The 22925-nt window shown below is 38.9% G+C and overlaps 1 protein-coding gene across 4 annotated transcripts in view; it reads left to right on the top strand.

Annotated features, from left to right (window-relative positions):
* Phkb (phosphorylase kinase regulatory subunit beta) overlaps window positions 1-22925 on the top strand; it is a 207849-nt gene that overhangs the window by 100879 nt on the left and 84045 nt on the right. For all 4 annotated transcript variants that reach the window (XM_052729028.1, XM_052729030.1, XM_052729031.1 and 1 more), the window contains 6 exons: window positions 5199-5262; window positions 12754-12849; window positions 13890-14087; window positions 19206-19263; window positions 20296-20373; window positions 22645-22803. In XM_052729028.1, the coding sequence (XP_052584988.1) occupies window positions 5199-5262; window positions 12754-12849; window positions 13890-14087; window positions 19206-19263; window positions 20296-20373; window positions 22645-22803 (653 nt within the window). The remainder of the gene's footprint in view (window positions 1-5198; window positions 5263-12753; window positions 12850-13889; window positions 14088-19205; window positions 19264-20295; window positions 20374-22644; window positions 22804-22925) is intronic.

The raw sequence follows: 22925 nt of genomic DNA, 5'->3' as shown, positions 1-22925 counted from the left end.
CAGTCCACAGCAGACTTCTTGGTCCTCTGGTTCTTCCAATATTTCTTCTCCCTTTTCCACAACGTTCCCTGAGTCTTTGGTGTAGGAGTTCTGTTGTAGATGTTTTAACAGGACACCCCATGGTCAGTCGCTATCTGTATTTTGACTGTTTGTGGCATTCTGTTATGGTCTCCATCTGTTGGAAAAAGAAGTTTCTTTGATGAAGGGTGAGACCTATATTTACCTGTGGGTATAAGGATACCTATGTGGAATGCTGTTAGCAAGGCAGTAAATTCTCTTAAAATCCATGACCTTATGAGTTTGGCTAGATTTGCAGTTCCAGGCATGATTTCTTTCTTGTTGATCAGGCTTTATGTCCCATTAGATAGCTGTTGGTTACCCCCAAAATGTAAATGCCATTATTGTACCTTTAAGGATATTTTGCCCTGTCACCTGACATAGGTGTCACAGTGGGGCAGGACGATTGATTGCTTCTGTTGGCAGCTTGCATAGCACCTCCTGATGCTATGCAAGCTTGACCTCAAAAGGGAGCTCTTGGATCAGATCAAGCTTAAATCCTTCAAGTCCTGTGTCCAAAGTTGGTGATGTCTTTAGCAACAGGGTCTTACCTTCAGTTTCTGGGAGGCAACCAAGGGCAACAGCAGTAACCCACATTGTTACTGTTTGGGGAGTCTCTTGGAGCCCCCTGGCCAGCTCTAAAGGAGGTTTCTCATGATTGGTGCTGGGATTTTTGATAGTCTGTGGCTCTTGGGGGAGATGTTATCTTCCCAAATGGCATAACCATAACTTCATTCATGTGTATATATATATATACTTAGACATATTTTATGTAATTTTAGGTTAATATAAAATAATGTAATTCCCTATGGCTATCTCAATCATCCTTAGTGTTCTTTATTTCTCCTCCTTCTCCTTCATATTGTCTCTCTCTCACCTCCCATTATAGCGCTATCCTATTTGTTAATTCCATATTAAGAAAATAGTGGTAGTTTGTGTTTTCTTGCTTACCTGGGAACTGGGGAGTTTCTAAGTGGCAAATTTATGCATGTAGAATTGTTTGGAGTTTTTTTTTTTAATTATCCATTTGATGTCTCTAGTGTTTGATACTGGTCACTGTGGCTTTCATTTTCCTTTCTTTACAAGTCTTTCTAGATATTTGTCAATTTTAGTTAGTGATACTTTTTTAAAGATCAGTTCATTATTTCATAACTTTTCTGGGGTTGTTTTTTTTTTTTTACCTTAAATAGGTTTAATTTGCTCTTTTTCTGGTGAAGGTTTAACTAAGGTGAAGGCTTAGATAATTGATTTGAATCTTTTCTAAATAAATACATGCTATAAAATTTCTCTCCCAGTTTTACTTTAGCCTTTCCATATACATTTTGATGTGTCATATATTTACTGTGTCCATTTTCTCCTTCATTTTACGGGAGATGTCCTCTGTGAGCCCGATGAGTATTAGAAGGGTGTGCCTTGTTTAGAACTGCTATGAGAAAACAGTCAATTCCTGTTACTCTTCTGCTACCAATTTCACTTTCATTCCATTGTAAACATAGAACACAGCATAACTTAAATTAGTTTATATTTTTGAGGTTTCTCTTCATGGCCAGTGTATGGTCTGTATTGGTGTATATTAGCATGTGCTTTTAAAGGATGTATTGTGCGGCAATGTGATGATTCAATGGGTGAAAAGCTTACTTTGAAAGCCTGACAACATGAATTTGGTCCCTAGAACCCACATAAGGATATGTAGAGAAAAACAGCTTGAACAACTTGTCCTCTGGCCTCCACACATGCACCATGGTACATGTACCAGCATATGCACATGCACGCACACACGCACACATTATATGCACATGCAAACAACAATAATAAAATAGAATAGAATGAAATAAAACTTTAAAATATTTGTGTGTTTTGCCTTGTTGTATAGATTATTCTAAAAGCCAGTTCCCATTGGTAGTGCATTAAGTCCTCCTCTATCCCAGTTCCCATTGGTAGTGGCATTAAGTCCCCTATATCTCAGCTCCCATTGGTAATGGCATTAAGTCCCCTATATCTCAGTTCCCATTGATAGAGGCATTAAGTCCCCTATATCTCAGTTCCCATTGATAGAGGCATCAAGTCCTCCTATATCCCAATTCCCATTGATAGTGGCATTAAGTCCTCCTGTATCTCAACTCCCATTGGTAGTGGCATTAAGTCCTCCTGTATCTCAACTCCCATTGGTAGTGGCATTAAGTCCTCCTACATCCTTGCTGATTGATCCCCTTGTTCCACCAACTGTTTAAAGACCATTGACATCTCCAGTGTGACTATCCTTTGATTTTTCTCGGTTCTTTCACTTTGACTTCACATACCTTGAAGCCTTATGGTTGGTACATATATACTTAGCACTACTATCTCTTCTTGTTACACCTATCTCTTTTATCATATAATGTCTCTCTGGTAATTTTCTTGGCTCTGAAGTTCACTTCATGTATTATTACTATATTCATCCTTGCTTTCTTTTGATTAGTGTTTACATGACATATACCTTTTACTATTCTTTTACTTTCATTCTAACTATACTGTTACATTTGAAATGAGATCTTATTAGCAGTATGTAGTTAAATTGTGGTTTAACTCTGCATTCTCTTTTAATTATTTTTTTAAAGATTTATTTCTTAGTTTTCATTTATTTGTGTGTTTGTGTGCACATGTGTACAGATGCCCCCAGAGGCCAGAAGAGGGCATTGGATCCTCTAGAGCTGTAGTTACATGCACTTGTGAGTCACCCAGTGAGGGTACTAGGAACTGAACTCAAGTCCTCAGGATGAGCAGCAGGTGCTCTTAACTGCCTGCCTCCCCACTAGGTCACTTCTGACACCATCTTAATAGGAAAGAAGCATTCCTTTCTTTAATCATTGAGGTATTGAAAGTCCAGAGTCTCTGTTGATACCATGATTGATTGGAAGGGGCTTCTCTTACCATCCATCTTCAACAGCAGCCTTAGCTTTCTCTCATTACTTGCTTAACATCACAGAGGCTGAGCATGCTGAGACCTAGCATGCACTGGACTAGACAGGACATCATCACAGTTTTATCTGAGTGGGCTGGCCATTGTCTAAGTGATTGCATTTCCTGGTCCTTAGTATTAGATAGAGCAGACCTATTTTGTGTGTGTGTGTGAGAGAGAGAGAGAGAGAGAGAGAGAGAGAGAGAGAGAGAGAGAGAGAGAGAGAGAGAGAGAGAGCCTGTGCATGTGCTTGGATGAACACACGCTGTGCCATGGGAAGTGGTGTGAGGGTCACAGCACACCCCGCTGCACAGCCAGTCTCCCGTGCCCCTCGTTCTTGCCTCCGCGACTGCACTGCAGACTCCAGAATAGTTAGCTATGAGCCTGTTTGTCAATGCTTTTTTGGAATGTCTCCCTACATTTTCAATTTATCTGTGGCTGTCAGTCTATAAGGCAAAGAAGGAACCCAGGGAAATCACTGCATTGTTATTTCTAAAGTTCTGAAGATGATGGCCTGTCTGCCTTCTTCTCTTTATCTTTTTGAGGAGTCATATGTTTGTTTTGTTTGTAATGTCTGGGATTTTCAGTTATACGTAATGAGAACAAGGAATATCATCCTCATTTCACTCTCCCATCCACATAGATTTTAAAGTGTTTAATCACTTTTTAATCTTAAAATAAATTGCTTAAGGACAGTTTATATAAACATCTAAAATGTTTATAAAGCAGTAATAAATAGCTTAACACTAGTTAGTTAGCCTAACAATAGTTCTAATTTATTCATTCATTTCCCTAAAGGAGTCCAGGGCCCTTAGTAGGAACATTCTACCACTGAGCCTGCTGGATTAACTTTTCTTAGGAGAGATGTGAGTGAACATCTCTCCACCCCAGACAGGGCCAAACAGCAGAACAAAGAACACCTGCATCCATGTTCAACTTGGTGAACCTTGACTCCACTGTACTTACTTTGAAGTTCCGGGTACTTCAAAGAACACGGTGAGCAGAGTACTGCATCACCAGAGCACCCCACCCCAGCATGGATCATGACGTCAAAGCTGCCTGGTTCTTCTGATCGCCACTTCAGTTCAGCTTCTACACTGTGCTTGGACACCCCCGGAAGCTACATGCATCTGACCAGAATTAAATATGCTGGGGGGATGCCAGATCAGAAGAGTGCTGGGATTTCAGATGAGGGTGAATGCCCCTCCCCATCCCTTGTGGGTAGTCACACATGCTCTGATTAAGATAGAACTTCCATGTAGTACCCTGAGGAAGGTGTCCTACAGCAGAGCTACACACTGGGCCAATCGTTCTGAAATTTGACATACATGCAAACACTTGGAGGGCAATAAACATGGTTTAGTGGGACCTCCCCGCAGTGAAGAGTGAAAACTGGCATTCCTAATACCTTCCTAGGTGCTGCTGCTCCTACTGCTTGGGAACTACACTAGAGAAATACTGACTTGATGACAGGTTGTTGATTTTCAATGATGTGAGCTATATGTGCAGTTGGGTCTGAGTAAAACAAATACAAATGTACAGTAAGTAAAGTAAACTGGACATGAGAACTTCAGTTATGCCAGGAACAGGCATGATCTAAGCAAGGACAAAAACTCACTCTGATTGGAACACTCGTATAGAACATTGTATTTTTAATGGAGTAAGTCATTTTCAGCACTGTTATATGTAGCATCTGAGAGGCCAAAGGAGTGACACACTGAGAGAAATAACACTCACTTTATTACAGAGAATATAGCCCAAAATGAGAGATAGAGTAGTGATCAGTAATTCTGTGAACATAAAGTAATGCCGATTTTATTGGATCCTAGAAAGTGCATATTTGAGTGGCTATGCTAAATCACATTCTGTAACAAGTATATGACACACAAAATTCCTTTTTAAGGCTCAGAGTTGACACCAAAAGAGCCTGTTTCATTGATCTGAGTAATGATGTCCAGCCAGGCGGTGACTGCACAGGGCACACCCCCAAGTTCACCATTCTTTGTTGAGTTCATGAATGGAAATGAAACTGCTCCATTCAGTGGTAGAGTCTAAAAATAGTTTCCATGAGTGATTAGTATAAAAAATAAAATTAAAATAATGAAGTGTGGGACTGGTGTTTTTCCCCCATGGAGGTTGTGATGACTGTTCGTAAAGAGATTTGCCATGATATGTCAGTAATAATGTCTTTTCTTCTCTCTAGCTCGGTTGGTTTAGCAAAAGCAGCCTTAGAAGCGATTAATGGATTTAACCTTTTTGGAAACCAGGTACAAAATTTTTTAAAATTATTTGAATGTTTACGTAATTTTACTATCTGTTGTCAAAGTCATTTCCTTAAAACTGTGATGACCTGTAATGTATGTGGCAGCCCATGCTTGAACACCTTTGCTTTGAAATAATTTGTCACTTAAAGTTTAGCTTTCATTTTGTGGCGGTGGTATCCTTTTTTGTATTTATTTATTTGTTTTTACATCCTGACCACAGTTCCCCCTCCCCTCCGATCCACTCCTCCTCCTCCGTTTCTCTTCAGAAAAGGGCAGGCCTCCCATGGACATCAACCAGTCAAGGTATATCAAGTTGCTGTGAGACTAGATACCTCCTCTCCTATTAAGGCTGGACAAGGCAACCTGGTAGGAGGAAAGGGTCTCAAAAGCAGGTAACAGAGTCTGAGACAGCTCCTGACCCACTGTTAGAAGTCCCAAAAGATCAAGTTACACAACTGTGACATATATGCAAAGGGCCCACCCAGATCAGCCCCAAGCAGGCTCTCTGGTTGTTGGTTTAGTCCCTGTGAGTCCAGGTTAGTTGATTCCGTGAGTTTTCTTGTGATGTCTTTGACCTCTCTGGCTCCTAGAATTCTGCTTCCCCCTCTTCTGCAGGATTCACTGAGCTCCGCCTAATGTTTGGCTGTAAGCCTCTGCACCTGTTTCTGTCAGTTGCTGGATGAAGCCTGAAGCCTCTCTGATGACAGTTAGGCTAGGCAATGATCTATGAGTATAGCAGAGTATCATTAGGAATCATTTCATTGACTTTTGTTTTCCAGGCATGTTCTGTTCTATTCTAGGTGTCTGGTCTATCCTGCATCCGGGTCCTGGCCCTCCAGGCAGTGTCAGGAGTAAGCTCTCTCTCTTGGTATGGGTTTCAAGCTGGATTAATCACCAGTTGGCCATTCCCACAATTTCTGTGCCACCTTTACCCCAGCACATCTTGTAGGCAGGGCAAATTGCAGGTCGAAGGTTTTGTAGCTGAGTTGGTGTCCCAATCCCACAACTGGAATTTTGCCTGGTTACAGGAGATGGCTGGTTCAAGCTCTGCATCTTCTGCTGCTAGGAGTCTTAGCTAGGGTCACCCTCATAGATTCTTGGGAGTTTCTATTGCACTAGGTCTCCAGCTTTTCCCAGACATGCCCCAATCCCAGTCATCTTTCCCAGTATTCACTTCCTCCATCCTACCCCACACCTGATCCCTCCTGTTCCATCCACACCTCGTCAGTCAAAATACCCCCCTAGTCCATGAGCAATTTCTATTATCTTCCCCTCCACAGTGAGATTTATGCTTCTGTTCTTGAACCTTCCTTGTTACTTAGCTTCTCTGGGTCCACAAATTGTAGCATGGTTATCCTTTACGTTATGGTGTACTAGTGAGTACATACCATGTTTGGCTTTCTGGGTCTGAATTACTTCACTCAGGGTGATCTTTTCTAGTTTGGTCCATTTGCCTTCAAATTTCATGATGTCATTGTTTTAACAGCTGAGTAACACTCCATTGTGTAAATGTACCATTTTTTTTTTTTTATCCATTCTTCAGTTGAGGGACATCTAGGGTTTTTTTTCCCCCAGTTTCTGGCTATTATAAATAAAGCTGCTATGAACATAGTTGAGCAAGTGTCCTTGTGGTATGGTAAAGCATCCTTTGAGTATATACCCAAGAGTCATATAGTTGGGTCTTGAGATAGATTGATTTCCAAATTTCTGAGAAACTGCCATATTGATTTTGAAAGTGACTGTACAAGTTTGTATTCCCACCAGCAGTGGAGGAGTGTTCCCCTTGCTCCACATCCTCTCCAGCATGAACTGTCACTTGTGTTATTGATCTTACCCTTTCTGACAGGTGTAAGATAGACTCTCAAAGTCATTTTGATTTGCATTTCCCTGATGGCTAAGGATGTTGAACATTTCTTTAAGTACTTCTTGGCCATTTGAGATTCCTCTGTTGAGAATTCTCCGTTTAGATCTGTATGCCATTTTTAATTGGATTATTTGGTTTTTTGATGGCTAGTTTCTTAAGTTCTTTATATACTTTGGTTATCAGCCCTCTGACTTGATAAATCTAACTTTTGTTGTTGGATAACCTTTCCATTCTCTGAGTTGTTTCTGAAGAGTTTCACATTGTTGACGTATCCCTGGCATTATGTACCATATAGTGTTTATGTCAGTTCTCATGTTGGTTTCAACTTAATGCATTTCAATGTATGTGTCATGCAGAGGGGGAGTTTTTGTAATGTCTGCAGTGAGGATGGGAAGTGGTGGGCCCAGTGAACTTCAACAGCCTGTAATCATATGTCTGAAATCACCTCTCTCTCTCTCTCTCTCTCTCTCTCTCTCTCTCTCTCTCTCTCTGTGTGTGTGTGTGTGTGTGTGTGTGTGTGTGTGTGTATGTGTGCATGTGTATTTGTATGTGTATATAAAGCAGAGCCCAGAAAATCATCTTAGATTTTCATGAGCTCTTTAAGCAGATATTGCACTTACAGAATCTAATGGCTGACAGTGGATTCTGTTGTTGCTGAAAGAGAATGAGTAAGAGAAAGCTCACTATTCTGGGTCAAGAACTAGACTAATTTTCTTGAGGAATGTTTGTAGATTCCTGAAATGACACAGCAATGTGACATTCCATGTGACTGTAATTAGCAGCTAGCTCCTGGGGTTCTTAGTAACAGAGGGATAGTGCAGAGGCAGTGGGATCCTCTAAAATGATTAAAAAAAAAAAAAAAAAAAAAAAAAAAAAAAAAAAAAAAAAGCCCGATAAAGAAATTAACAAACTGGGATGGACCAAGAATTCGCTAGCATTTCACAAGGCATCCTGGATTAAAGCAGAGGGGTTTAACATAACAGCAGTTTGGAAAGGTCAGACCTTCCTAGGCTGCCAAAGAGAAACTGAGTGGGGCTGAGTGTCCAGGTTGGCTGTGGCCTGATAGTGATTGGCTTGGTGTAGCTTTGCTGAAGTACCATGCTGTTTAACACCATACCCCCTCTTCTCCAAGCTCTTTTCATTACAGTCACCATGCTTTATCAAGACTTTTTCTGGAACATCTGACTTGCCTAATTAGGCATTTTGAGTCTTAGTTGTAAATGTTCTGCCAATATTGTTTCTTAGTGTGTTTTTTAATCTTGTGTGCACATTAGAAGCATTACAGAAATCAAAAGGCAGTTATGACACCCTGGCTCCCTCCTGACCTGCTATAAAGAAGGCTGTAGTTTTAATGCTCAGGTATTCTAAATTGCAGGCAAGAACATAGCTGTTTTTAAATAACTATGTGCTAAATGTTACTAAATGAGCTATTCATTTATTATTTCAGGTAGAAATAGAAGCAAATTAGGTCTTTTTCCTTTAGCCACACAAGTATTAATGGGAATAGATACAGAAAAAGGACAGTCATAAAAGCCTATTCAGATGAGACCCAACCTAAAACCAACCAGCCAGCCAGTTGACGTACCAAAGTGTACATGAAAAAGTAAAACATGGAACAAACTCTCAGATCAACTAGTATTTCAACTAGTCTCAGAAGTGTTTGTTCTGGTCATGAGGCTTAAGGGGAGAGGAGAGCCCTTCCATACTATTACAGCTCATGTCCTCATGTAGCTGGAAGCTTTCCTGTGTCCTGCCCAGTCCTGCAGCCACTCAGACCCAAATAAACACACAGAGGCTTATATGAATTACAAATTGCATGGCCATGGCCTATGGCTCAGTTTTCTTGCTAGCTAGCTCTTGTAACTAAATTCAGCCCATTTCTATTAATCTATATGTCGCCACGTGTTCCATAGCTTTACCTGTTTGCCATTACATGCTGCTTCCTGGACTTCGGGATGGCATCTCTCTGCCTCTCCTTTCTCTTCTTCCTATCTCTCCTGGATTTTCCTGCCTGGCTCCATCCTGCCCTACCATAGGCCAATGCAGCTTTATATATCAACCAATCAGAGTAACACACCTTCACAGCATACAGAAAGACATCCCATAGCATCCTCATATGATGGTCAAGTTCAGTTGTCTTGTGCATTAATTGGAGGAAGCAATGACAGATACTAACTTGGACAGAGAGATTGAGCTGTTAGTTGTAAAGAGGCTCTGGGTACAGTCAGCATACTATGCAGAGTTGTGGTTTTAGGAAGTAGAGGATAAAAATCAACCAGGAGAGATGGCTCAGTGGTTAAGAGCTCTATCAGAGGTCCTGTGTAGTTGGAGTTTTCCTGTGTCCACCTGGCTCCTGCAGCCTCTCAGACCCAAGTAAACACAGAGAGACTTATATTACTTATAAACTGTATGGCCGTGGTAGGCTTCTTGCTATCTAGTTCTTACATCTTAAATTAACCCATTTTTATTAATCTATAAGTTGCCATGTGGCTTGTGGCTTACTGGTACTTTACATCTTGCTTCTCCTGGTGGTGGTTGGCAGCATCTCCTGAATCGGCCTTCCACTTCCCAGAATTCTCCTCTCTGTTTATCCTGCCTATACTATACTTCCTGCCTGGCTACTGGCCAATCAGCATTTTATTTATTAATTAATCAGAGCAACACATCCACAGTATATAGAGTGATATCCACTGCAGTTCTGGGTTCTATTCCCAGCACCCAAATGGCAGCTCACAACTATCTATAACTCCAGTCCTAGGGGATTTGACAACCCATCTGGTTTCTGTGGGCACCTGGCACACATGTGAAGCACAAACGTACTTGCAAGCAAAACACTTATACACATAAAATAAATATCAAATAGCCAAAGTTAAGAGGTTCTCTCAAATAATTTCTGTAACACATCTTTTCCTGTTCTTGCCTTTATTTGTGGGAGGCAAGAGACTGACAGATGCACCGAGGTCACACTGTAATTGGTGATGACAGATTGCTCATGTTCTGCAGTGTGCAAAACAGGAGACATCTGCATTCCTTTGAAATCTGCAGGTGATAATTCCCCAGTGACTTTAAAGACTTGCTTCTAAATGGGAAATAGCTGTCTATGCCCTTGTGTGGTTTGGAGTTTTGTTTTTTTGTATTTTCCCCTCCTAGAAATCTGGGCCATGATGCCTTTAGTGTGGTATATATTTTTATACAAATGGTAGAGTTCTCTGGTAGTCTATCTCAGTGTTAGCAGGTGGTGACCTTATCAGATTATTTTCCCATAGGCATATATCTTAAAGGCTGGCAGATGAAAATTGGGATTTCAACAATTACTTGATGAATTTAAGTAACTAATGTACTTATTTGTGGCCAGAATAGTAGTTTACTATTTTTTTTTTTTTTTTTTTTTTTGGTTTTTTGAGACAGGGTTTCTCTGTGTAGTTTTGCGCCTTTCCTGGGACTCACTTGGTAGCCCAAGCTGGCCTCGAACTCACAGAGATCCGCCTGGCTCTGCCTCCCGAGTGCTGGGATTAAAGGCGTGCGCCACCACCGCCCGGCAGTTTACTATTTATTTTATCACATAATAGAGAGATTTACCAAATTAGCCTTTTTAGTTTCAAATTATCCTTTTCTAGATTATATATTTTAAAGGTCCAGTTTCAGACAGACGTTCTTGGCCTACAGACACATTATAGCTCCAGTTGTTTTGTGTATTCACAGACCCCTAACTCACTCACATTCTTCTAAGTGTCTGCTTGCTGCTGCTTCTGCCAAAATTCAGGCCCTGGCTTAGGACCTCACTTCTCCTGCTGACCCGGGCACTTAGTGCTACTTTTCCATCTAAGCCAGCTGTGAGGTTCTCGTGTGAAGTTCTCACCATGTGCCTCAAATCTGGGTCAGTTGTGTGTTCTGGAGCAGTATTCAAATTCATTCTTGTTTATGTCACATTGAATATGTTGTACTCTTACAGCAGCTACTCCAGGATGCTTTCTGAAGCCAGTAGAAATGTAGGGAACCCAGAACTCTATTCTGCTGCAGTATAGCTATTGAGAGAGCCTCACTCATCCATTATCAAATCACTTGCCAGAATTAAAGACTTGTTGAAGATGGTGTTCTGAATGAAGAATCATTCTGTTTTGCAAAATAATGTTCACAGAGAATACGACTTAACAGGAAGCACATGTAACTAGTTAGTCTGACACTTGGATCTCCTGTCTGGTCCTCCTAGGCTTGAAATTTCAGTCAGGTGATTGAGTCCAGGTATTAGAGTTTCAAGGTGTATGAGTCTTTGATGTTTGGTAGAATTGGGGTGAGATTTAGAATGTGATTTTAAAACTACATAAAATATAAGATGCCTGTTTTATTTATTTATTTATTTATTTACTTACTTACTTATTTATTTTGATTTTTTGAGACAGGGTTTCTCCATGTAGTTTTGGTACCTGTCCCGGATCTCTCTCTGTAGACCAGGCTGGCCTTGAACTCACAGAGATCCGCCAGGCTCTGCCTCCTGAGTGCTGGGATTAAAGGCGTGTGCCACCACCGCCCAGCTTCCCCATTTATTTTTTTAAGGTTTTTTTTTTTGTAATGGAAGCAATTTTTCTAGTTCTCTATTGTTATGTGTTTTAAAATATTTAGCTTCCCATTAAAGTTATGTTCATTTACACTGTACTGTTAAATATGAAATGTACTGTTGTCTAAATGGCAAAAATTTTCTTAAATGTTGTTGCAGACCAATTGACATTTTTTATTATATATGTCTTTTTATTCAAATTTCTTGTTCTTTCTTCAAAGATTTTTTTAGTGTAGGGAAATTATATAACCTAATGCTTCATTGAATGGGTTCCTGTGGCAGACTGGATTTTATCTCTTTACCCGGTTGAGCTAGGATTTGTCATCTTCAACTGGAGGGATAGCCCTAGCTACATGTAGCCTTTTCATGAAGCCAGCAGTGAGAGGTATGAGAGGAGCTGCTAGTGTTGATACTTAAGATTTTTTTACTGTCTCTTTGCACCTTCACATATTTTTATATACGTAATTCTATATTGTTACCTAAACTTGTTTACTTTGATCATCAAATCAAAATTATTTAGGTGTTCACAACACAGATTTATTAATCAAAATTATTTGATTTATCTCATATCATACTAGCTAAACTATTCATTAAAATGAATGTAATTTATTAGACAATTTATAAAATCAAAACACGATTTATAAGAAAAGAGGAAACTATTAAAATATCTAATGATATATGATTGTTTCAGAAAATATTGAAAACATGAAAAAAGAAAATAAAGGGCTAGAGAGATGGCTCAGGAGCACTGGGTGCTCTTCCAGAGGACTCAAGTCCAGTTCCCAGCAGCCACATAGAGGCTGACAACTGTCTGTAACTTAACTCCAGGCCCAGTGGCTCTGATGCCCTCTTCTGGCCTTCATGGGCACCAGGCATGCGTGTGGAGCACAAACATGAATGCAGGCAAAGCATCCTTTATATGTACAACAACTAATTAATGAAAATTAAGGTCTTTAATAATTCCTTATGCAATTGCATTCAGTGATAGAAAATTCTTGAATTGTCTTTTCTCACAGAAAGAATACCACATGGTTTACAATTCTCTTCTGAAATGTGTTTCTTTTTCAATTTCCAGGGCTGTTCTTGGTCAGTTATATTTGTGGATCTCGACGCTCACAATCGCAACAGGCAGACATTGTGCTCACTGTTACCCAGAGAATCACGCTCTCATGTGAGATGATGTACAGTGAACTAAAATGAATTCTTGTTTACAGTTTTTATTCTGTGTTATCTACCTCTCAAGAAAGCATAGTACAGTTCTTGCTGGATGAGGAGATGTGATGCAGATGTGTCTCCTTTCTCTAGCCTCTGAGGCTAGTCAGGAAGTAAACAGTGTTAGGCAAAACTGCCCAGTCCTTTGAGTCTTCTGTTAGACCACAGAAAAATAGACATTATCTTTCTATTTTTAACAAAGGAATCATTGTTTTTATAATGGGAGATAAAAAAAATTTATTTCAGCATGGCACAGTTGCAGACCATGTTTGACTCTTTGTCTGATGAACTTCTGTATACTTCTTGTACCTGACTGTACATTTTCCCAGGCATTCTTTATGGTTTTCTCCTTCAAAAACCACCCTAAATAGAATAGTTAACTATTTTATATGAGTAATGCCAGATTATAATGATAACAAAACCAATAAAGAAGCATTATCTGTTTATTTAATGATGTTCTGTCCATTTATTCTACCATTTAAATAGTCTTTGATGGCATTCTGATACATTTCCATGTATTTTTAGTGAGCATAACTTTTTGCTTTAAGAAATTAGAATGGTATTTTTTATGAGTTATTTTTCATTCAATAAATAAATTTCTAAAATATAAATCTAATTGCTTCTGCCATATAAATTCTAATGGGTACTAATTTACTCAGTTATTTGTTGGTCCTTTTGTTTATTTTCTACTTTTCATGGTTATAGGCAAATTGCTGTGTTAACTTAATTATGGTAATAAGTATTAATTTTTTTACATTCTGTTTAGTTACAATTTTTAAGTTGCAGCCTAATATTGAAATTGGAAAATTCTTTTTGTTGATGAATAAATTGTTATCTCTTCTATCAGGTTTACAGAAACATGTCGTAGAAACATCTGTCTGTCTTAAGCTCACTGTCACTTGATAAGTTTTTTGACTTAACTTTGACATAATTCATCTTGGACTGTGTTGGTCATGTCACTGCAGACACTTAATAGTCTCTTTATCTTAATGTCCCTAGAATACAGACGCTGCCCTGCTCCCATGCATCAGTTACCCTGCGTTTGCCTTGGATGATGAAGTTCTGTTCAGCCAGACACTTGATAAAGTGATCAGAAAATTAAAAGGAAAATATGGATTTAAGCGTTTCTTGAGAGATGGATATAGAACATCATTGGAAGATCCCAACAGACGCTATTACAAACCGGCTGAAATTAAGGTACCACCAGCACATGCAAGTGTTCGAAAGCATGGATCCAAGAGAGTGACTATTGATTTGAGATCCTGCTCCATCTGGTTGTGTTTAACATTATTTATTTCTAAAAATAATACCACCTATACCATGAACTTTTTCTGGGATTGAGTGCTTTTATATATTAATGCTTAGAATTGTGCTTGATACATAGTAACTGATCAAATAGTATTAACTCTTTTTACCATATGGGTCACATGGATTCATTGATTAAATAATATTTTTAGCATTTTCAGTCTTTTGCCTATTTCTCTTACATGGTTTTGTTTCTCTCTGTGATCTGCTTTTATGTTATTAAGCAAATGATTTCATTAAAGCTAATACTCTGAGCCAGGCATTGTGGTTCATGTGTTTAATGCCAGCACTTAGGGGCCAGGGGCAAGGGCAGGGGCAGGGGCAAGGGCAGGGGCAGGGGCAGGCAGATCTCTGTGAGTTTTAAGTCAATCTGGTCTACATAGTGAGTTCCAGGCTAGCTAGGGCTACACGGAGAGACCCTGTCACAAAAAAAACAAAATACCTTGTACTCCTCCACCTGCTGAGTACAGCTAAAGAAAGCCACAGACTGTGAGTAGGGGCCATCACAAATCCAGTAGACCCACGTTGACTTAGTCCTTGTAACTATTTTCGCTTCTTGTCAGTTCTGCTCTGTGATCCTATAAGAACTTCCCTTGGGGTTGGGGATTTAGCTCAGTGGTAGGGCAGGCCCTGGGTTCGGTCCTCAGCTCTGGAAAAAAAAAAAAAGACAAAATTAAAAAACAAACAAACCTTGGACACAAACTCTCAATTCTTTGCCTTATTCCTGCAGGTAATCTTTTGTTTCTGTGTGGCAGCCTCCGCTGCATCCTTCCCTTCATCAACGCTTACCCTTTGTGTCTTACCTCATGAAAGATGTTGTCTCTCTTTCTCGAGGTATTCCATATGGAGAAATACACAGACACACAGACACAGACACAGACAGACAGACAGACAGACAGACAGACACACACACACACACACACACACACACACACACACACACACACACATTTCTTTGTGCATGTACTTTCTATTTTTTTTTTTAACTCCTTTTCTTAAGAATCCCACTGAGCATTTTCTTACCTGATGGGATATGTGACTCTGTTCCTCATCTTTCCCACTTCTACCTTCCCTCCATTCTGCTTCTCTCAACTTACTTTTTCCTTTGGCATAAACATATTAATGCCCATTACTAGAGATATGAACAAACCCCTCTATCAATGTTAATTCTTGTCTGTCTCCTGCCTTCTGTCTGTAGCCATGATCTTGAAAAGCATGGTTTGTATTATGTGTATAGACCTAGTATATTAGTTACTTTTCTGGCTTACAGAACTAGAGACAGAAAGAATTTATGTGATGAAAGAGTAATTCTGACTCATAGTCCAGGGAAAACAGTCCACCAAGGCAGGGAAGGCATGTCTTTATGGGTGGCAAACAGCTCTGGTAGTATGAACTATGTGTACTTCCTGGACAGTCAAGCTGGAAGCAGAATCTATCTGAATTATAACTCTCAGAACCTACCCCTAGTGCCTTGCTCTGTTGGCTGCCAGCCCAGCCTTACCTCAAAAAGTTCTCCAAAGCTGCCAAAACAGCAGCACTGACTGGGGACTCCTTGATTGCCTCCTAGCTCTTGGCTGATTCCAGGCAATTTCAGTGGCTGGGTCAGAGAGATTATTGTTTCTCTCACTTATTTTGCTGACTCTTTGGTGTCTGTATATTTTAACTGTGTTCTCTCTTTTGTAGTATTGTGATTGCTGTGGCCACATTTCCCCCTCCATCCCTACCTACTTTCTCTGTCAGGCTCCATCGTCTTCTACCTCTGTCTTCCATTTCTTTGTGCTCTTCTTCCTACCAAGCTCTCACAGCTATTGTTGGTAATAATGTACTCTATCCCCAACTGATAGTGTGTCTTAAAGTGTCCTCCCTCATGTGGACCTGCTGTTTAGACATACGTCTTCACTTAGATGTCCTACAGTTAGCTCCTGTTCCTCTGCCTAGCCCCATATCTGAGTCACTCTAGGCATCTCCTTATCACTTAAACACATTTTTTAAATTAAACATTCTACTGAGTGATGTATCTGTATGTTTGTGTGTGTGTATGCACACATGCATGTGCCCATATGTATAAGAATGCTACAGTGAGTATATGGAGATCAGAGGAATAGCTTCCTGGGAGTTGGTTCTCTTCTTCCGCCATGTGGATCCTGGAGATGGAACTAAGGTCCTTGGGCTTGACAGCAGATGTCAATCTCTCCCATTAAACCATCTTACCATCCCCAAACCACTTAACCAATTTTATCATTCACAAAATGTGACTGAGTTATCCTCTTTAGAAATCCTAATTTGTCTCCCTTTTTCTGTATTACTCTGTGGCTTAAACCAGTAGTTCATAACCCTGAACAGTTTTGTCACCAAACTAGACACTGGACAGGAACTGTAGATTTTTTTATTATCTCTTGAGTTGGCATCAGATTATTGGAGGCTATGAATTATCGTTGCCTGGGGGACCAGCCTCCAGCAGCACAGGGCTCAAAGGGAATCCACGGAGTCGGCTTGTACTATGACTTTTTTTATCTGAGGGGGTTAAGGGGAAAGAAACTCACATTCTCTCTTGATGATTTTCTTCATTATTGTTCTGTATTCTTCTCTTGTGTTCTATATTCTCTTTTTTTAATCTTTATCTAGAAATGTTCCTTCTATCTCTCTTGATGTTTTCCTTCTCTCTTAATTTTTTCCTCCTAATTCTCTCATTCTTGATGTTTTCCTTCCAACTCATTTTAACTCTATCTTTATTCTTTCCCTTACAGCTTATATATCTCAGCAAAATCTTTCAGGCAATATAAAAATTACAATGTGGTTACATTTTTTTAAGTGAATGATTACAATGAATACAAGTAAAAAACAGCATATTTTCCATATCCCTTACATGATTAAACATTTTACATAGTACAAGTGAAAAACAAATTATCCCAAGAGCCCACATACATTCATACCCAAGCAACTTGTTGTAGATTAACAGAGTGTAAGTAAACAAGGTATTCTTTTATTGGCAGGCTGTATTCTGTGGTTACAAAGAAAGGGTCAATCACTTTATTAGATATCTCAAAAGGTAATCTTATAAGAAATCTTAAAGGAATCACAAACTTAAACTTTTATACATGAAAAACAATCAGTCAGCTCTACTTAAAATCTCTAGGGTGCATACCCACTCATCAATAGTTTTTTGTTTGTTTGTTTGTTTATATCAGGAGATTGAGGGAAGAAATGGATACAAGGAATTAATCATCACCTTTGGTCCTCAACCAATCCTACCAAGAAAGGCACATCAGCTAATGATAATTGGGCTGCTTTGTTCTTGTTTCCTGACCTTAAAGAGTTTCTCATTCAACTATGTGCCTTTCTAAAACTTTAGATTGCCTTCTAGGGTTTTCCACCTCAAATCTATTTATCAAAAACATCTAAGTTATTTTCAAAGCTTTGTTTCAGCTATGACGTACTGTGAAACTCATGAGCACATCTCCCAACATTAAGGTTAAAATAATTTAAGCTAGCTGGGCTACTGGGACTCAATTATTTTTCTTAATCATTAACCTAAGCTGTAATCTATGCAGCTCCTCAGTAGAAACTCATGTGTTTTAGCTGTATGACACTTCCTTGTTTTATTTTTATTCATCAAAACTCAATTTAAATTAACATTATTATCAATTAGACAGTACAGCTTAGGAAGAAATCGTCTTCTTAATAATCCACAAGTAAAAATGCCCAGTCTACTGGGATGTTTCCATGAGTTAAACACACTACATCACAGGCAGTGGGGATCCCCCGAACACCCATTCACACACCATGCCAGATACCAGAGAAAGATGGCAGCGGCAAACATGTAAAGGCACAGCAGGAGCAAAAGACAGTCTGGAGTCTGTGGTCACGGGGCCTTTCCTATGTGAGATTCACCCTCAGGGATTTGCTCCTGGTGGGGTGACACCTGAACTTCAGTTGCCACCTGCTGCTCCTCTGACACGGCCACCAGCAGGAAATGATACAGAATCCCATGTGTATCCCATGTTGCACATGAGTTATTTGTCAAAAATGTCCGTGGTACTAACGTCGAGACAAGCAGGGCTGGGTGTCATCTTTTCTCTTTAATTATATTTATGACTTTGAGTTGATTTCCTTGTTTCCTGTTCCACAAGTTGTAAGTACTGCCAGCTACCCAGCGTGGAAACAAGTGTAACAAAGACTTTAGACAGTTCTCAGTGTTCACCACTGGTTCCACTACCTCCAAGTCAGCCTGTCTTTGAGCAGTGTGAGTCCTGATTTGGCTTCCTGCCCATCTACTGGGCTTCCACTTTTACTGCTTACACCTGTATATTCTTGAATTAGTGAATTGTGATAGTTTCTTTAACATGTTTTGTCTCCCCTTAAGTCTGTAGTTTCTACTGTTTGCTCTGTGCATCACGTTTTAGCTGATTTCTTGCCATACAACCCTTCTCTGATGCTCAAGACAGACTCAGATGTTTCTTAATCTATGCTGCTAATGTCCTGTGTATGGACAGTGTATACTGAGCTGTAGTTATTTATTTATTCATTTGCCAGCCTCCCTATTGTGCTGTGAGCCTCTGAGGGCACAGTGTCTAACTATTGTCTCCAGGCCTCTGTCTGGTTCAACTGTTTTCAACCTGTGGGTCAACCCCTTGGAGGTTTCGTATCAGATATCCCACATATCATATATTTACATTAGTTAGTAACAGTAGCAAAATTACAGTTATGAAATAGTAATGAAATAATTTTATGACTGGGGTCACCTCAACATGAGGAACTGTATAAAGGGTCACAGCATTAGGAAGGTTGAAAATCACTGTCTAGTTAGTGCTGGGTGTTAGTGAGTACTTAATACATATTTATTTCATGACTGCTGTTTAATGAGCTTTGAATAAAAGTTCTGAAAATTTTTTAAAGAACAATTGATCTCAACCTGAATTTATTATTATAAATAAGTCCCTTACATATAACCTAAAATGTAGTTGCTCTAGTTTGTTAATGAAAATCTTAATGTTTGATTTTCTCTTTTAGCTGTTTGATGGCATTGAATGTGAATTTCCCATATTTTTCCTTTACATGATGATTGATGGTACGTGAACTTTTTCCTTAAATTTGAGATGTAGAACAAGTGGCTTAAATAGCTGAGGGTTGGGCAGATGGCCCAGCTGGTAAAGTGCTTGCCATGAGGGCCTGAGTCTGATCTCGGACACCTGCCTGAAAAGCACGTGGCTGTAATTTCAGCTCCCAGAGACCGACATAGGTGGATCTTTGAAGCTGTTGGCCAGCCAGATTAACCAAATGGGTGAGCTCCAGGTTCAGTTCAGGTACCCATCTCATAGAATTGGAGAGGGACCATGGAAGACTTCCAGTATCAGTCTCTGACTTGTTCACCTGCATGTACTCATAATCATGCGCCTGAAAACATGTACATAAGCCACACTCAAACACACAGAGTTAAAATAATAAAAATCTTAAAAGCCTAGCTGAAATGAGTGATTCCTTTCATGTAGCAGTAGATTAGACTTAAGTGATGGTAGCAACTGCATTTTTATGTTGTTCTGCTTTTTAAGTGAATTCAAATCTTTGAAGAAATTTTAAACATTTTTGTGTGTGTGTGTGTGTGTGTGTGTGTGTGTGTGTGTGTGTGTGTGTGTGTGTATACATGAATTCTTGTACAGGTGCATGCATGCCATAGCACAAGATTAGAAGTCAGCAGACAACCTTAGATTTCAGTCCCTGAATTGCACATGCTTAAAGAATTTTAAAAATTGCTTTGAAGTCTTCAATATTGATGCCAGTATCTTGTTCATACTTATAAAGGAAAGCTTATCATAGAAGTCATGAATACTATGATCATGATATTGAATAGCTATAACATTTATGTTTAAGCATAGTGAAATTTCAGTTAATTCAATATTTAATTCTAAATACTAACATGACTTTCTGAAATCAATTTCTATAAAAATGTCATATCTATTTACATTTCTCTTCAGTTTTATGTTTTCATTTATATAAAATTTGGCACAATAATTTTAAAAGGGCTTAGAAGTTTCTATAAGGCAAATTTTTTGTGTGGTTATTGAGCACAGCTAGTATTGGATTTTTTTTATTTTCTTTTTAGGTGTTTTTAGAGGCAACATCCAACAAGTCAAGGAATATCAGGACCTTTTGACTCCTTTGCTTCATCAGACCACAGAAGGTAGAGTTCTTTTATCAAGAATTCTTCCTACCAGCATTTCCTGTTCATGTAAAATGTGTGCATCATTCCTTTATAAAGCACAATTATCTATATTATATTGAAAAATAAATGAGACCTCAACTGAACTTAGAAAAATCTCTATGAATTTAGTTTAACAAATATGTTTTACAAAGCAGTTCATTAGGCATGACAGGGATTGACATGAATGCAGCTATCATGGCTGATGCTGAGGTGGTTTGCACATGGACAGAGATGTGTGACATTTATAGTATAATTCCTTTACTCTGTGTAGTGTTACATGCTATAAAGCACCTAGTTTTTGTCCAAGTCCTCAAAGATTATATGGCTGCGTGAGTGCTACCCTCCAGCTCCACCTTAGGAGGGCTTCCTGGAAAGACTGCTTTGGCTAAAGGCAGGAGTAATGGCACAGGAATTCTGAACTCTCCTTTGGAGATGCTTCCGGGGCTTTCAGCATTATATTTTGAATGTTTGCCCTTATACCAAGAAGCCATTCTTTGAAGATGGATTCAATGTTTTAGAAATAGTCAGAATGCCAAATCCTAGGAGTAAGGATGTGTTGGTTTCCATCAAACACCAGCAGGGCCCATCAAAAAGCTTAATTGGAAAATTCCCAAGGAATTTAAGGGCAGTATTCTAGACAGCTTTGGTTTGGAAATACTAACAGAACTATAATCTCATGAGAATAGCTTTGAAAATTTGTATGTAAGTTAAAATTTTTGGAGTTTTGATGTGCTAGTCAAAATGAATCCGTAGTCTTATGGACATAAAGCATGAATTGTCAGTCACAGCATTGGCCCCCATCCCTGCTGCACACAGAGTTTGTGACTAGGTGAGGGGGAGCAAGGTTCCAGGAATACCCGAATAAAATACTTCGTATTTTGTTTATGCTTTCAATGCTTATAATGTTAAAAGTTGTGAAATGTTGATGGATGGTTTTTTCCTCTTCTTTTCTCTTTCTTTTTCTTTCTTTCTTTCTTTCTTTCTTTCTTTCTCTCTTTCTTTCTCTCTCTCTCTCTCTCTCTCTCTCTCTCTGTCTCTCTGTCTCTGTCTCTCTCTGTCTCTCTGTCTCTCTCTCTCTCTTTCTTTCTTTCTTTTTGATTTTTTGATATAAGATTTCCATGTGTAGCTCTGACTGTCCTGGACCAGGCTGGCCTCCAACTCATAAATCCACCTGCCTCTACCTCCCAAGTGCTGGGATTAAAGACATGCACCACCACATGGCAAGCATTTTTTAAATTAAAAACAAATGCTAATTTTAAAAAAGGAGTTATGCTTTCAATATTCACTTATCTTCTTTGGAAAATAGTGCAATAGTGAAATATTTAAAGTTTCTGCAATCAGGTCTTTTAGTATTCTGGAAGGGATCATTGGTGCATGAAAGTGGTTGTCTAACATACTCTACTTTTTGTCTTCATGTTCAGAGTGATATGCACAGTATTCCCCACAGATCATAACCATTTCCTCTGATTTTAGACACACTTGTCACTATCAATTGATGAAGGAGCAAGGCAGCAGAACTTCAAGGCTATTGTTTAATTTTATTATAAAAATTAAGTTTACTGTAGATTGCTGTTACAAAATATCATCTGCTGTACCTACAAGGGTCATATATAATATCCTTTAAATAATAATTTTGTTTTCTGAAATGTATATCTTTAAAAGATATGTTTTAATAAAAGGTTGGTTTTTCTTTTCTTCAGTAACACTGAATGGTAGAAGACAGGCTTAATATTTAAATAGGGGTTTGTTTGCAGTAACCAATGGCTCAGAAATATAATTAACTAAAGATTAAATAGTATCTCATTTACAATGCTTTGATAGACTGATTTTATTTAAAATAACTTCTCTTATGGCTCTGAATATCTGTATACTATATATATATATACATATATTTACTGAGATATATATGCATGTGAATATACATATATGCACACATATATGTATACATATATATATATATATATTGACTTAAAAGTGCTTGCTGTTAAAGGAGATACATATACATCACTGTCTATTGGATTAGTTCTAAAGTTAAGAGATTTTTTCCATGTATTTCCCTAGCAGTATCTGAAAGGACCAGTGACATCTTCCTGTAGCTCACTGCATCAGCTCCTGAGCAGCCCACCACTGTCTATGCTGTTCTGTCCCCACAGGTTCTTCAGAGGGAACTCTGAGGAGAACATTGTTTTGTTGTATTTTAACATGTTTGCTTCTAAATTAAACTAAATTTTATTTTATTCTACTCTGTAGGATATCCTGTTGTACCAAAGTACTATTATGTGCCGGCTGACTTTGTAGAATATGAAAAGAGAAACCCTGGTAGTCAGAAACGGTTTCCTAGTAACTGTGGCCGTGATGGGAAATTGTTTCTTTGGGGACAAGCTCTTTATATCATCGCGAAACTCCTAGGTAAGTGGAGAAGATTGGGAGGCTATTTTCTTTCCCTGTTATCAGGTTGTTAGCAATAAATAGATCTCGGTGATGTTCTTCCTTTGGGTGGAATTGGATTTGGGTGGATTTCACCCTGTTCT

This window comes from Peromyscus californicus, unplaced genomic scaffold (assembly GCF_007827085.1).
Source record: "Peromyscus californicus insignis strain IS unplaced genomic scaffold, ASM782708v3 Scaffold_8__1_contigs__length_139910024, whole genome shotgun sequence".
NCBI lineage: Eukaryota > Metazoa > Chordata > Mammalia > Rodentia > Cricetidae > Peromyscus > Peromyscus californicus.
The sequence above is the reverse complement of the archived record's forward strand: the minus strand, read 5'-3'. Positions and strand labels throughout refer to the sequence as shown.